Source organism: Cupressus sempervirens, chromosome 5, assembly GCF_028749045.1.
Source record: "Cupressus sempervirens isolate cs-2001-9-10 chromosome 5, ASM2874904v1, whole genome shotgun sequence".
Classification (NCBI taxonomy): domain Eukaryota; kingdom Viridiplantae; phylum Streptophyta; class Pinopsida; order Cupressales; family Cupressaceae; genus Cupressus; species Cupressus sempervirens.
This window is the reverse complement of record NC_143122.1, coordinates 239833887-239849605: the sequence shown is the minus strand read 5'-3', so window position 1 is coordinate 239849605 and position 15719 is coordinate 239833887. Positions and strand designations below refer to the sequence as shown.

The 15719-nt window shown below is 33.2% G+C and overlaps 1 protein-coding gene and 1 pseudogene across 1 annotated transcript in view; both read left to right on the top strand.

Moving 5' to 3' along the window:
- The window catches only part of LOC149555416 (ent-kaurene synthase CPS/KS, chloroplastic-like), a 33862-nt gene extending 32745 nt beyond the window's left edge, over positions 1 to 1117 (top strand). The window contains exons 9-11 of the mRNA XM_089829390.1: positions 183 to 321; positions 468 to 713; positions 830 to 1117. Of these exons, the coding sequence (XP_089685516.1) occupies positions 183 to 321; positions 468 to 713; positions 830 to 1117 (673 nt within the window). The remainder of the gene's footprint in view (positions 1 to 182; positions 322 to 467; positions 714 to 829) is intronic.
- An 8821-nt stretch (positions 1118 to 9938) lies between these two features.
- The window catches only part of LOC149555415 (acyclic sesquiterpene synthase-like), an 86965-nt pseudogene continuing 81184 nt past the window's right edge, over positions 9939 to 15719 (top strand).

Genomic DNA, 15719 nt, shown 5'->3' with positions numbered 1-15719 from the left:
GCAATTCTAGATAATTCTTAGTCAATTTTGTCCATGCTGATAGTGGATAGTAGATAATTAATTTATCTTATAACAGTGTTGGACTGTTAAAAGCTCTATTCTTATAGTGCTCTTAGATTCCTTAATATATATATAAACATAGAGAAGAGTTACTGACTTTCTTTGTTTCAAATGTTATGCAGATGGGACCCAATAGTTTTATGTAATTGTTCAGATAATGTGAAAATTTTATTCTCTGCTATTTATAACACTGTGAATGATATTGCTCAAGATATATGGATTTTCCGGGGCTGGGACATTAGCACTCAGTTAAGAGAAATTGTGGGTATATCTCCCTTGAACATAAATTATGTGTGCATTTTATTTATATTCTTTAGATGCCAACAAAATTTACTTGGAGAATCTTTCCAAACAACAGATCACTAGGGTAACAATATATGAGAACATTTTTGTGCTTAATTTTATAGTGGTACGAACTGGCAATCTCAATGATGAAGGAGGCTGAATGGACCAAAACTGGATTTATACCATCCCTGCAAGAATACATGGAAAATGGGAGAATAACAATTGGCTTGGAACCAATTATTTTTACGTCACTATTTTTTGTTGGCCCTAAGCTTTCCGAGCAAATGATCCGCCATCACGAGTATAAGAGGCTTATGCAACTCACGAATACTTGTGGGCGCCTTTTGAATGACATTCAGAGCTACAAGGTATTGAACATTTCTATCAACAAAATCAGCCCTTTGTATTACTTAATGAATATTAATGAGCTAAATTATTCATATAAAAAATTTCAATGGAGGACTAAATTGTTCATTTATTTCAGAGGGAGATGAAGCAAGGAAAGCTCAACTCTGTATCATTGTTCCTGAAAGAATATCCAGAAACATCTATTGAGGATGCGAGTGAGTGGATTAGACTCACTGTAAATGAAAACATACAAATAATACTAAGAAAATTATTGCAACCAAGTGAGATCCCTCGTGAATGCAAGCAGATATTTTGGAATATGATCAAAATTATCCAACTATTCTACCTCCACAGTGATGAATTCACATGTCCTACTGCGATACTTGAACATATGCAGGCAGTTCTTATTAATCCTGTTTTATAAATTGTACCCAAGAGTGTTGAGATAAGATACTTGGTTTTATGAAAAAGGGAAATCCTTCACATAATGTAGGAATTGTAATCTCTTTAAGTCAATAATTTTAATAAGATTGAAAGTTAGGGAATTGAACATGATTCTGTTTGATTTTGATATTCAGTATTTAGAGGGACCAGCAATCAAACAAAAATAGACACAAACTAAATCAGTCCTTATATTAACTGAGATTCTGCTCTTTCATGCTAACACTATTACAAACTTATATTTTACGTTGCTCGTTACAGCTCTACAGAGCTTGATTCTTGGAAGAGTGCTTAACAAAATTTAAACACTCAATATAGAGACTGCTGAATAGTTCTAGACTAGACTGAAGATAATATAAAATAATATTTTTCTTACTATCCAAAAAGTGTGCGAGAATATTAGATGGGACAGTGTTTTCAAACCCCTGAGAAGTCTATTTCAATTATCTATACAGATATGCTGTGCATATCTTATTTTGGCTAGCGGCCACTATTCAATTGTTTTAACAATAATATGTGAAGTTGGTGGTCTCATGATGTTTGTTGCTTATTTTATAGCAGGCATCTAACATAGAATGTTTAAATAAAAATCTTAATGATTGTCAATGGGCCCTTGGTCTGCTGGTGAAGTTAAATGGCTCACAAAGAGCCCACCACGGATCAAGTCTTGCTAAGTGCAAGGCTCCGGCATCATAAGGGATGAGGTTGGGTCCCTAAATTGCCTATGTGGTGGCCTTTGTTGATTTAGCTTGCAGGCTCCTTGCCTCACAGGTCTAAACCCTCCATCAAAAAATAGGAGACTTGCTTCTTATTTCAGCCCCTTGTTTATTTCAAAGCTTATTTTTCAAGTTTAAGCAGTGGCTGCTCCAAAAAAATTACGGATAGATTCTAAATTATCTCATTCCTGTCATTTAATATTGGCATGGGGACACTTCAGCTGCTTACCTTTAAGCATGATTTGCACTTAAGTAGCCCCATGGGGACATGTAGTTAGGGAGCAATATTATGCAGCCATGTGTCTTTTTTCTTAATAAATAGTTGCTTCTTATTCCAGCCCCTTGTTTATTTCAAAGCTTATTTTTCAAGTTTAAGCAGTGGCTGCTCCAAAAAAATTAGGGATAGATTCTAAATTATCTCATTCCTGTCATTAAATATTGGCATGGGGACACTTCAGCTGTTTACATTTAAGCATGATTTACACTTAAGCAGCCACATGGGGACATGTAGTTAGGGGGCAATACTTTTTATTTCTACTTAAGAGTATCCAGTGAACATCCGTAAACCTCGAGTACCCCTTTATTTGATAATTTTTATTTCATGTATACATAATTTTTAAGTGAGATTGAATTAGTAAAGATGCATTTCATAATCTATTATAAAAAGAAGAGAGAAGGACAAGATAAAAGAATGATAGTTCATGTAGTTTAATCTAAAATATTGAAGAAATATATCCACATTTAATTTATATTGGGAGTTATGTAATATAACATCATGAAAAATGAAATCATGTCTCTCATATCTACCATTGTGCTAGAATATCGAATGGCACTCTAATTGAGAACAAATGTATTTATTTTTTAATGAAGATTATAAACTAATTTCAAAAGAAAATATTTTAAACAATGATATTGGCAAACACATTATCTTGATATATCATGTTGAGCCTTGTCACTACATAAGACAAAGACAAAAAAATCGATGCAAATTCCTCTCTTGAATGAATAATATAACTATTCCCAAGGTTCTTTTAGGCTTTTTGTCAACCACCTAGATGATTCAATTGAAGACTAATGTGATTACTTGTGAGAAGACCTTTGCCAGTCTAAGAGAAAATTGTAGGGCTACAATCAGTGACAATAATAACAATTTTTCTATTGAATCTTTTATGATATAATGAAAATCTATTGATACAATTTAATCTATCTCCTAGAAAGAGTTACTAATTTAACCATTTTTTTAAAAAAAGTCACAAAGATGTTAGGGTACCTAATAAGAGCGTAAGAAAATTGTTGAAATTAAAAATGTAAATGGACATAAGCTATCAAAAAATTATTTTCCAAGTTAAACTGTTTGGAAGATAAAGAAAAACCCACAAAAAAAGAAGAAATTCACAATCTATACTTTGCAGATGCAATCAACAAGGAAAATTATGAGCAAGTATGATGTATCAAAATTCATTGATTTTTGAAGCTATTGTAGATGTACACACGTATGAGATAAATTTATCTTAATGTGCCAGTAGAAAATAGTTTCAAAGACTAGTCACAAGAAGATAATCATGGCAATAAAAAACTCTAAGAAACTAATATGATAGGCAATAATTAAAATAAACACAATTGGCTCTTCAAAATTCATAATTTAGCAGTGCTTAATTGATAAACTTGCATAGATGGAAGGATTCTCACACCTTGAGTTAAGCATTGAAATTGTGTATAACTTTACTGTAATAATTGTGGTCTGTAATTGCATTGTACAGATTGAGTTTATATAGTGCTCCATTATAGGTTAAAATAAGATAAAATGCACACTTAGGATAAGGGCCCAAATAATAAAGTTTTCACATGTATTAAAGTGGAATAAGTCTGATAATATTAATTTAAATTAGAAAAAGGTCATATAATATATACAAGAATGGGAAATAAAGAGTGTTAGGAGAGTATGAAATAGAATTCTCTAATTAAAGGTGTATAAGTTATGATGATACAACTATGTTGATCCTCACTATGTGACATTCATAGGTCTACATGGGAACTCACTATTGTTAATGTTTGTAAAATCTCATGTACAACTATTTATCATCTATGATAGAAATATAATACTCTAGTATGGTTATTCTCCCTTATAAAATGGGGATAGGGATAGTTAAAGTTTGACAAGAATGTATCCTTGTTTTAGGATCCCCTCTTCTTAATTCTAAGGTGCATCCTTAATGTGGATCGTATCCCTTTAAAAATATTGAAATCTCTACCAAGGATCCCATTATATTTCTCTCATTTTCAATAAAATGCTATCATAGAAATGTGATAAAAATTTAAGGGGACATATTGTTCTAGTTATTTTTTTAGGTATTTTAAAAGGCCCTTTAGACCTTTTTCGACTATATACCCATGTGACCAAGGGTCCAAGGGCTAAAATTGTTTTCATTTTTTCATGTTGAAGAAATAGAGAAAATTTAATGTTAGATGTTTTTATCTTGGCCATTCTAGATATAGTGCAGAAAAGCATTTGTTCCAAGAAGTTATCTATAAAAATCCCACACAAAACCCCCATATGGAAGCACATTTAGGAAAACTTTTTGACCCTACATTTTTTTAATTATGAAGAAACCAATAAAAGTAGCATACATCCAAAACCCTTAAATATAAAAAATACCAACCTTCTCATGTGTTTCATTCATTGTAATACCCCAAATATTTCTTGTATATCCATGAGTTTAATATTGTACCAAATATATATACTCAACTTGAAAGATCACACCTCCCACAACTATGAAAGATTTGTACCACTTGATAGGGAATAATGCATTTAAAATCTAGTCTAAGATTCAATATATTTCCTACATAACCTCATTAGAGAAAAGCATGCATACAAGTGTATTGAATAACCATAATGAAAATAGATCAAATAGGGAAGTGACAAGAGACCAAGAGATATACCCTAAAAATCCCTTAAGAGGTTTGAAAAAATCAACCTCCAAAAGTATTCATATTCCATCCTCTATTCAACAAATAAATAACACAATGCAAATTATATGAATATTCTGGAAACATTAAGCCTTTTCATTACATCATCCTTGTGTTCAGGCATGAATCCACACATCTCGTGTCATGCTTCATATATGCTCTCCTAAAAAAGACTCAAAAGATGACAACATACTTACCCAACCTTAACCTCCAAACATGTGCTTGCTTTGTAAACCCAAACCTCACATAATACAAACACAAAACAATGTCTCTCAAAGGCATAAGAGCACATAATCATTGACTCCTCATTGGGTGTTAATTTTTTACTTTATTAAATGTTTTTCCTTAAATATTAATCAATTTCCATCTATCTTCCACACATAAAATAATCAACCCAATGTCATAGTACAACATTACAAGTGGTCCCCAAATAAGTACATAGCGTGGCTAATTACATTTGCTATAATTGTCAAACTAAATAATCATTTAATTATAATTAAGTCATTTAATAAAATGTTAGACAACACCAAATCCTAACATTAATCATTGTTAGTTTGCATTCAAGAAGTTCTATGAAGCCATTTTATTTTTGCTTAACATTTTGGCAAAAAAATCTTTTAGGATAACAAATGTGGCACTTAAAATACTTTTTGATTATTAAATAGAGGTATACTATTAGAAAAAGAGATTTGTTTGAGGTTTTGAGTTCTATGGTATAGAGAAAGTGTAATAGATTCATTTTGAGAGTTGGGTTTTCTTTAGAATTGATGTTTAACTTAGATTGGACTTTGTTGCAAAATTAGGCACTAGTCAATTTTTTGAAAGCTAACCATTCACTAGTTGAAAATAAAGAGAATTTTAAATCTTTTGTTTTTATTACTTTCATTGTTTCATCATTATCCATATTTCATTATTACAAATGCTAAATAAATCTATTATAATCTTGTGATTGTAAGTGTATTCTATGAGATTGATGTTGTTGAAAGTTTTTTTTAATTGAATATATCTCAAGGGTTTATGATCAAGACTTAGTTGCATCCTCTAACCTTGGCACCTAAAGAAGAGACCTATAAGGATGAATAATATTTCACAAAGGCCAATTGTCATAACTAAATTATATAGCCATACTTTGTGAGGATTCATTAAAAAAAACCTTTAATATCAATGATCACCATCCTGAGTTTAATAAAGATCAAAGTGTAGAAGATGTTAAAATCATTGTGTTATTAGTCTTTTCCGAAGTGTAGAAGATGTTGAAATCATTGTTGTGAAGTGTATTATATGAGATCATTGTTGTTGTTCACAAGTTTTTTATCATTTAATCTTGCTACTGAAAGAAGAGATCTACAAGTTAGATGAAATAATCTTTCACAAAGGCCAACTGTCATAGCTGAAGTATAGAGCCATACTTTATGGGGATTCATTAAATAAACTTTGATTCTTTTATTCGTTTAAAGAGATCAAAAATCACTCTCCTAAGCTTAATGAGGATCATCATGTAAAAGATGTTATCACTCTGGTAAGCTTAATGTAGATCATCATGTAAAAATGTTAAAATCATTGTGTTTTTAGTATTTTTCCAATATGGAAAGAAAGAGATAGGTATTGTCTATTAGTCAAGAACTCTAGACTTATAGTGAACACAAAGAAACCACCAAAAATCATAAATATTCCAATTTACATCTCATACTCTAGATGATATAAAATTTTCTAGAATTAAGCATGAAAATGAATTCAGATGTCTTAGAGAAGTGAAAGCAAGCAACATATGGGCTCCACATGCTCAATCATAATTTAGCAAGTAATTTAGTCAACAACATCACAAGTGTGTTAAAAATGTTGCTATGTACACTAAAGCATGCATTTGTAATAATGTAATGATGCAGATTCAAGTGCAAGCCAACAAGGTGGTTCTTGATGTGTCACGACTCAAATTTCAACATGCTTTTTATTCAGACTTATTATGTTGATGGACTTTTTGACTAAGACAATGTATGACTCAACTTGAGTTGAATACCTTTATATTTTATTTTAGACTTTATTAGTCGGTGATATTAGATGGATAAATTTTACTTGCTGTCGATATAGTGATTTTGTTATATGATTGATCATATGAGATTTTGATATGATGGATAAAATTATCATTATTTTTATATGTTTATATTTGATGACATGTGATGAATGTTTCAAAAAAAATGTATTTAAGATGTTATTTATTTATCTTGGTGATGTCGTTACTAACTCAATGGATGATATTGAGTTTGTGAGTGTGCAGGTATTGAAGGTGGAAGAGTGGTTGAGGTAGAGGAGTTTAGCTTCTCAGTAGGTTTGGCCCTAAATTTTCATAGTGTATGCGCGCACGCACACACACACAGATATTTTTATTCATATTAAATCTATTATCTTTATTTTTTTAGTTAGTTTGATTTTGAAATAAATAAATAAAAATGTGTAGATTTTTTATTTACAAATTTCATAAATTTGTCTATTGTTTTTGAAATATTATAATTTATATTTTAAAATAAATACCAGGCTTCTAATTTCTACATTAGTAATTATTATGCTCCAATTCAAAATAAAAATTTAAATGTTGAAGAATTTAGTGTAAATAAATAGAACTGAAAGTGATTTTTTCATAAACATGCGTAATTGGAGTTATTTTCCAAGATCGGTGAGAATGGAATTTAAAAACTAACAATTTAAATTTATGTTCATTATGTTTTGGTTGAAGAAAAGGAACGACAGTGAATTTAGGGGATGTGGAAGTTGATTGGGATACAAATCTGCACTAAATTAAGGAAGATTTCTTAATTAAAGGAGAGGGAGTTGTGTTGTTGTGAAAGGGGGGAGAAGATGTGTTGTTGGGGGGGGAAGGAAATATTTCTTTTAAATAAAACAAGAGCGGCAGGGAAAGGGGAGGAAAGATAGAAATATTTAATTCCTTCTAAAAATCGCAAGGAAGAGAGGGAGGAAGGGAACGATTTATGGAGCGAGCGGAGATGTGTTGTAAGGGAGAGAAATTTGAGAGGAGGAGGAGGTAGCAGCTTGTGGGAGAAGTCAATTGTTGACGGGAGGCTCCAAAAACTAGCTTATTCCTTAGAAAGAAAAACATCCCAGATTCATTATACACTTATTGCTAAGTTTTGATATATCTTTGGAGTTTTGTAGAATAAATTACAATGAAATGAACTTCAGAATTATGTTAGATGGTTTGTGTTTTGTTGTTTTTCTTTGTTTGTTTTCTTCATACACAATATTCAGTACACCTGCCAGTTTTAGAAGAAAAGAATAACATCAGGAAATATATTCAGAGTGGCAATTTTCATCCATATTATAGTTTTCTTTAAGGTTGTGCATGCCAGTAGAAGTTTGACGTAAATTTGGGTGAAATCTTTATTTTTTTACAGTACTTTGATTTTTTTTTTGTATGATTATTTCTCCATCAGTTTATGGACAGTTTTCTATGCAATTGTTTTATTTTCCAGTGAAACCGATTGGCTATAATTTTTAGAAAACAAAAGACTTTTTTCATTTCTTCATTTTGGTTATTGATAAGAAAAGTATCCGAATAAATGTATTATATTTTTTGAATAAAGGAGAGAAATTGTCTGAGTAAACTGCCAAAGTCTATCTATGAGAGGAGGCTTGGAGCAACCTTGGCCATGATAAGTTTTGTAGTGTCCAAAGATAGAGATAAATTCCATTTCCTAAATTTTCCACTATGACCCTGTGTAAATCCAGTGAATGGATGGCCTTGTGGACTGTCACGGCAAGGGAGCTCCAGCAATAAAGACAACTTGTTGATATAAGCATAAGCATAGTATAGTTACCAAACCCCACACTCCAGCTTACATAGCTCTAAACATAGACAATGATAGTGATAGCTAGAAATAGAGCCATACTAACAGTAACATAGTACCAATTAAAGAAACTCACCATCCTGTTTTGTTATTTTCAAATATGAAAAGTTGCTTCTAATTTGAGTATCATGGAAACTTTAGTGTAGAAGCTATTTAAAATTTGTATAGGTTGGATGAATGACTAAGGATAACTTGCATCAAAGTGTTATTTAGTGCTTGTGTAACAAAAGTGAATTTTATCATTTAAAGAGTACACTAGTTCAGAATTTTTAAAATACTAAATCTTTAAACTCTCTTTCTCCAACCATTTTGTATACTTATTTTCTTATATTTTGTATTTAGAAGTAATAATTTTTTATTTTGGGAAGGGTGCTGAATGTGGGATCAAAGAGGAGGGTAATTATTGGAAACTTGTGTTAGTGTTCCATATATATTACATACCAGTCTTTTACATTTTAACTGGTTCATGATGCTTGGCCAAGCTCGGTAAAATATTTATGCATATGATTGAAATGTAAAGGTTGTTTTATTTTGTTTTCCCTCTTCCATATCCTTGTGAATGTATCTACTAGACATAGGTGTAAGTAGATTTGATCACTTGGCTACATTTGATCTTTCTGATCCAACTGTGCCACATTACTTGCTTACTCATGCCAGGGTTGGATAGTTCTTCTTAACCAGAGAATCTTGGGGAGCTAACCACTCCATAGTTGGGTGGTAAAAGTGCCTATACCACTCTTTCATCTCATGATAGTGGATGGATAGCAATCTGATGGACTCTCAGGTTTGATGGCATGTTAATTTTTGTGTTTATATTATTATATATGTTTTATATCATATGATGTACTGATGGTATGCTTATGTTCAACATGTAGGTCGACATAGTTGTGATTTAAGATCAACATGATTATGTGTATATTTCAACTTCTTATGTGTTGTAGTACTGACATGTGATTGACTTTGTATTGGATTTAAACTACATTAATTATGTTAAAGTTATGATATTTATGCTAACATGTTTCATCTTTGTAACTCATTTAAATCTCACTATAAAATTATATTCAACTTTGATGAAATGGAAATAAGTTCCTATATATATGTAGTCAACATTTGCCTTTTCAAATTTTAAATTCCACATTTTCGGGTCGTTTGCATATGTGGCAATGCTTCTAGTTTCCAATTCTTATAGGAGGTGGCCCACCTTCAAGAGATTCTCAATCATTGGGGTAATGCCCTTGTACAATTTCCAAAGTGTCTCTTGATGCTTCAGTTGATACTACGCCGCCCAAGGGCGGCCATCGAGGGCGCAACTCTTCTAGCCACTACTCGCATACGCCATGCTCACAGGCTTCCTGCCACTGCTCTTCTAGTGGTGGTGATGGTGGTTGGCATCGTCGCTTGGTTTCCCCACCCCGTGGTGGCATAGGCTAGTCCCTAGGCCTGGTGGCTCCTCCTCCTAGTGCTTAGCATGTTGTTTATGGAAAATGGCCCTTTTGCTTGGAATTGGCCATCTCACCTCCACGGCCTGATACCAAAGATGCTGACCAGGCTCCTAACGATGTTGTTGATGGCTGGATTGTTCGCAGCCCACCTGCCAATCCTAGTGATGACTAGGGATTTCATGATCGGGATGAACCACCACCCTCAGCTAGCATTGCTTTAGCTGCCTAAGGGTTGCTTCTTATATGTTTATTTTTATGAATAGATGTTGATTCTAGCTTTGGCCATGTAAACTTTCACAGGGTGATCTTGTATCCTCCGACCCTTTTTTGTAAATTGTAACTTAGTATATTATTTATCAATAGAAAATGACTATTCATCAAAAAAAAAAAAAGGAGGAACATTTCTTTAGAAGTCAAGAAAAATAAATTTAGCTTAACTGCTTCAAGGTAGCAAAAAATAATAGACACGTTTAAAGTGTCCTCCATTAAAGTAAATTTTTATGGAATAATTTTGTCCTCAAGCTATAATGCTGCATTTTCTAGAGGAGAACAATAAAACGTGGAAAACTTTCACTCGCCAGACCGATTCACAAACAATTAATCAACTCTTAAATATAGTTCTTGTCGGCAAAGGTTGCAGTTGATAGAGGAAAAAATGAAGATGAGAATTCTCAGAGCATTTCTGTTATTCTGTTTGGTCAGACAAAGTGCCCCATCGATCTGGAATATGTTTTGTATGGGAAACTCTCAAATTGGAGTGATGTGTATAGCTTTGGCATTGTGTTACTAGATATTTTGAGCAGGAGAAAAGCTCTTGATAGTAGTGTTGAATTTCCATCCTATTACTTGGTTATAGATTGGGCATGGAGGCTTGTGAAATTGGGGGAAACTTTGGATGTGATCGATAGTAGAATCCATGAGATTGGGGCTGAGAGAGAGATGGAGAGGTTTGTTTTAGTGGGCATTTTGTGCACCCATGTTATGGTGGCATTTAGGCCGAGCATGGTGGAAGCTTTAAAGATGTTGGAGGGAGACTGTGATGTTCCAGAAGTACTAGACAAGCCTTTGCCTCTTACACATGAGGCTTCTTTCAGCCATGAATTTGATTCATTCCTCTCAAATCTCAACCTTATTTCAATTCAGCGGTAAGGTTATAGCTATATTTGGATGGATGACCTTTCATAAAGTCTTGTGTGCTTCATTTATGTAAATATTACTTTGATGTAAGGAATGTTAAATGTTTTATTTATTCTAATGAGAGATAAATTTCTTTGAACCTATTATTTATGAAATATGGGTCAATAAGTCTAAAGCTCAAAAAACTATACAATTGAATCTTGATAGAAATAATACAAAATTTTCATGTTTTCAATTCACTAATATGATTTCAAATATCCAAATTTGGCAAGTTTAATTATAGAAGAAATTTTGTAATTAAGTAGTTTGAAGTGGAGCAGTACTTGGATGGATGACCTTCCATGAAGTTTTTGTGGCTTAACCTTTGTGAACATTTCCTAGATGCAATGAATGCTAAGTGTTCTATTCATTCTCATGAGAGATAGGTTCATGTGAACCACTACTCATGATCTAGGAGCATCCTGGGTTTCTTTGTAATCCTACACATTAGTTCATTCTGCCTATTTCCAATTTGGCTGACTTTGCTCACATTTAATTTTGGTATAGTTAATTATATTTGATGAGGGCTGACTTGTGGTTTCTCTATGTTCTAGAATTATTCGTAAGCCATTTTGGCAAGTGTAATTAGCGTGTTTAGGTTTAGGGTTTGGGCAAATTTTTGGTGGGAGAGTTCAAAAGAAAAGAGATATGTGGATTTAAAAAGCTGATTTGGAGATTTGGAAGTTTTACATTTGTAATTGGCCATAACCCAGAAGGCCTTACTTCTGGGCATGTATACTGAATATTTGATGAATCAATAAATATATCCTTGTTCTCTCTTTCCTTGGTGTTGTTCCTCGTGTTTGCTTCTGTTGTGTTAACTCTTGCAGGGTGGTTTGGATAGCTGGGTGTGCCTTCGGCCCTAGTTATTCATCTCTTGCCTGCATCAGTTGGTATCAGAGCTCGAAGTTCATCCTTGTGGAGATTGGATTGTGTAGAACCCTAATTTGGATCTGGTTGTAGGGTGGCAGATCTATGGATTTGACCTATAACTTGCAGAGGGTTACGATCTTGCAGGAACCTAATTTGTAAAGATGGTTTGTGGTAGAGGAAATAATGTTGATAACGCTATATTGGATCAGTTAAGACAAATTGTTAGATGTTGTAGAGATAGCCCAGAGGAGAGGACCACATCTTAAAGATGTAAGTGATGATGAAGCAGCAACACCAAACCATAATCCAAAACCTGAAGAAGATCGAGATGAGGAAAGATTGTTGTGATTATTGTCTAGGGAAAATTCAAATTTTGTTGTAGAAGTTGTTCCTTATGATGGAAAATTTGATACAAATACTGTGCTAGATTGGATCTCTGATATGGAGAAGTTCTTTGAGTATGAAAACACTCCTGATAACAGAAAGGTGAAGATTGCAGTCACTAGGTTGAAAGGTCATGCATCATTATGGTGGGAACACTTGCAAACTGATAGACAAAGGAGAGGAAATGAGAAGATAAGAACTTGGCCAAAGATGGTGAACAAGGTAAAGAACAAATTCCTTCCTGCTGATTACCAAGTTAGCTTATTGAGAAAGATGCAAAATTTGAAACAAAGGGACATGACTGTGAAAGAATATATCGAGGAATTCTATAGATTGGACATAAGATCTAGACATGTGGATGATGATGTTGAGAAAATTGCAAGGTACATTAATGGATTGAGATCTGGAATTCAATATGAGATAAGTTTTGTGAAGTTAGAAAGTGTGGAAGAAGCATACCAGTATGCCTTGAAGGCTGAGGAGATTTTGACAAAGAAGCATGAACAAAGACAAAGAGGTAGAGGTGGTAGATTCCAAAGAGGTAGAGGTAGATCTTATGGAGAAAGTAGTAGATCTTACAATTCTATGCAAGATAAAGGCAAATCTGAATGGAAGAGTGATGACAAAGGCAAGATCGAATGGAAAGGTGATAATTCTTACCAAGGAGGCACTAATTCTTATCGGGGAAGAGGTAATTCCTATTCTAGAAGTGGATTTCATGGTAATTGTTTTAGATGTGGCAAAAAAGGGCATAGATCTTTTGAGTGTAGATCCTCTGAAAGTGGACAAAATAATAGAAATTTTGTGATTCAAGAAGACATTGAAAGTTCACCAAGTGGACCTGAAGTTGGAGAAAATTTGATGGTGAGAAGAACCTTATGTAATAAAAGAAGTGATGAGGAACCTGTTTTAAAGAGAAGTCTTTTCAAGACAAGATGTAAGATGGCTGAAAAATGCTGCAAAGTGATCATTGACAGTGGGAGTTCTACAAATCTACCATCAAAAGAGTTGGTTACCAAGTTGCAATTAGAGAGGCTGAAACATCCCAAACCTTATCATGCTTCATGGATCAAAGATGAACATAAGATATTGGTAAGTGAGAAATGCCTTGTGAAATTTAAAATTGGACATTATGTTGATGAAGTTTTGTGTGATATTATGCCCATGGATTGTTGTCATATTTTGTTGGGTAGACCTTGGCAATATGATAGACATGCTATACATGATGGAAGATTGAATCAATGTACTCTTTAGGTGAATGGGAAGAAACAAACATTGTTGCCTTTGATTGAAGTTCCAGATGAGGTTAATTGTAGTACTGTAAAGATTTGTATGGTTAATGGGAAACAATTTGAAAAGGAAGTGAAGAAGAATCAAGTTTGTTTTGCCACAATTTCAAGAAAACCAAGTTTTGTCAATGAAGGCCAAGTGCAAGAGAATAATGCTAACCGAGTGCCAGATAGTGGCGACCGAGTGATAGATGGTAGTATTGACCAAGTGCCAGAAGAAATTGCAAAATTGCTCAATGAATATAAAGACATTATTGCTGATGATCTTCTTGATGGATTACCTCCAGTAAGAAGTATAAGTCATTGTATGTATTTGATCCCTGCAGCAAGTTTTCCAAACAAAGCTCCATATAGATTGACACCTACAGAGAATGAAGAACTTAATAGACAAGTGCATGATTTGTTGCAGAAAGGTTTGATCAGAGAAAGCTTGAGTCCATGTGCTATACCTACTGTATTAGCACCTAAAAAGAATGGAGAATGGAGAATGTGTACTGATTCTAGAGCCATTAACAAGATAATAGTGAAATATAGGTTTCCTATGCCAAGGATGGATGACATAATGGATTGTTTAAGTGGAGCAAAGTATTTTACCAAGATTGATTTGAAGAGTGGCCATCATTAGATCAGAATCAGAGAAGGTGATGAATAGAAGACTACTATCAAGACAAAAGATGGTTTGTATGAATGGTTGGTTATGCCTTTTGGTTTGACTAATGCACCTAATACTTTCATAAGGTTAATGACTGAAGTTCTGAAAAGATTTTTGGGTAAGTTTGTGATTTTTTATTTGGATAATATTCTGATATTCAGTAAGACTAAAGAAGAACATCTTGAGCATATTAGACAAGTATTGCAGAGGTTGAAAGAGGAAAAAATGCCAATTAATTTGAAAAAAGTGTTCTTTTATGCAAGAGGAGATTGTGTATCTGGGATTTGTGATTTCAGCTGATGGTTTGAAGATGGATCATGAGAAGGTTAAAGCAATTTTGGAATGGCCTAGACCTGAGAATGTGAGTGAGGTAAGATCATTTCATGGTTTAGCTAGTTTTTGTATAAAGTTTATAAACAATTTCAATGCTATTTGCAATGCTATGACTCAAACAATGAGGGGAGATAAAAAGGAATTCAAGTGGACACATGGAGCTGATAAGAGTTTTGAGACTGTGAAACAAAAGGTTGCAGAATTACCGGTATTGGCTGTCCCTAATTTCAACAAAGTATTTCAAGTTGAATGTGATGCAAGTGGTAATGCAATAGGAGCTATATTAAGTCAAGAAGGTAAGCCTGTTGCTTTCTTTAGTGAAAAGTTGAATGATGCTAGAAGGAAATATTCTATGTATGATCAAGAGTTTTATGCTATTGTTCAAGCATTGAAGAAGTGGAGACATTACTTGATGCCTAAGGAGTTTGTGTTGTATACTGATCATAAAGCTTTACAATACTTGGGAAGTCAACATAAATTGAATCAAAGAAATATGAAGTGGGTTGAATATTTGCAGAGTTTTATATTTGTGATTAAGCACAAGAGTGGAGTTACTAACAAAGTTGTTGATGCATTGAGTAGAAGACATTCTTTTTTGACTGAAATGAAGGTTGAAGTTCTTGGTTTTGATGAGATGAAAGAGTTATATGATGTTGATCTTGATTTTTCTGAGGCATGGAGAGAGTGTAGAGCACCAAATCTAACAGATCACATAAGTAAGTATGATGCGTATTTCATTCAAGAAGGTATTTTGTTCAAAAGCATTCAATTGTTTTTTCCTAGATGTTCTATGAGATTGAATGTAATTAAGGAAAAGCATAGTGGTGGATTAGCTGGACATTTTGGAATTGATAAGACATTGGGTTTGCTGAAAGAAAAATATTATTGGCCAC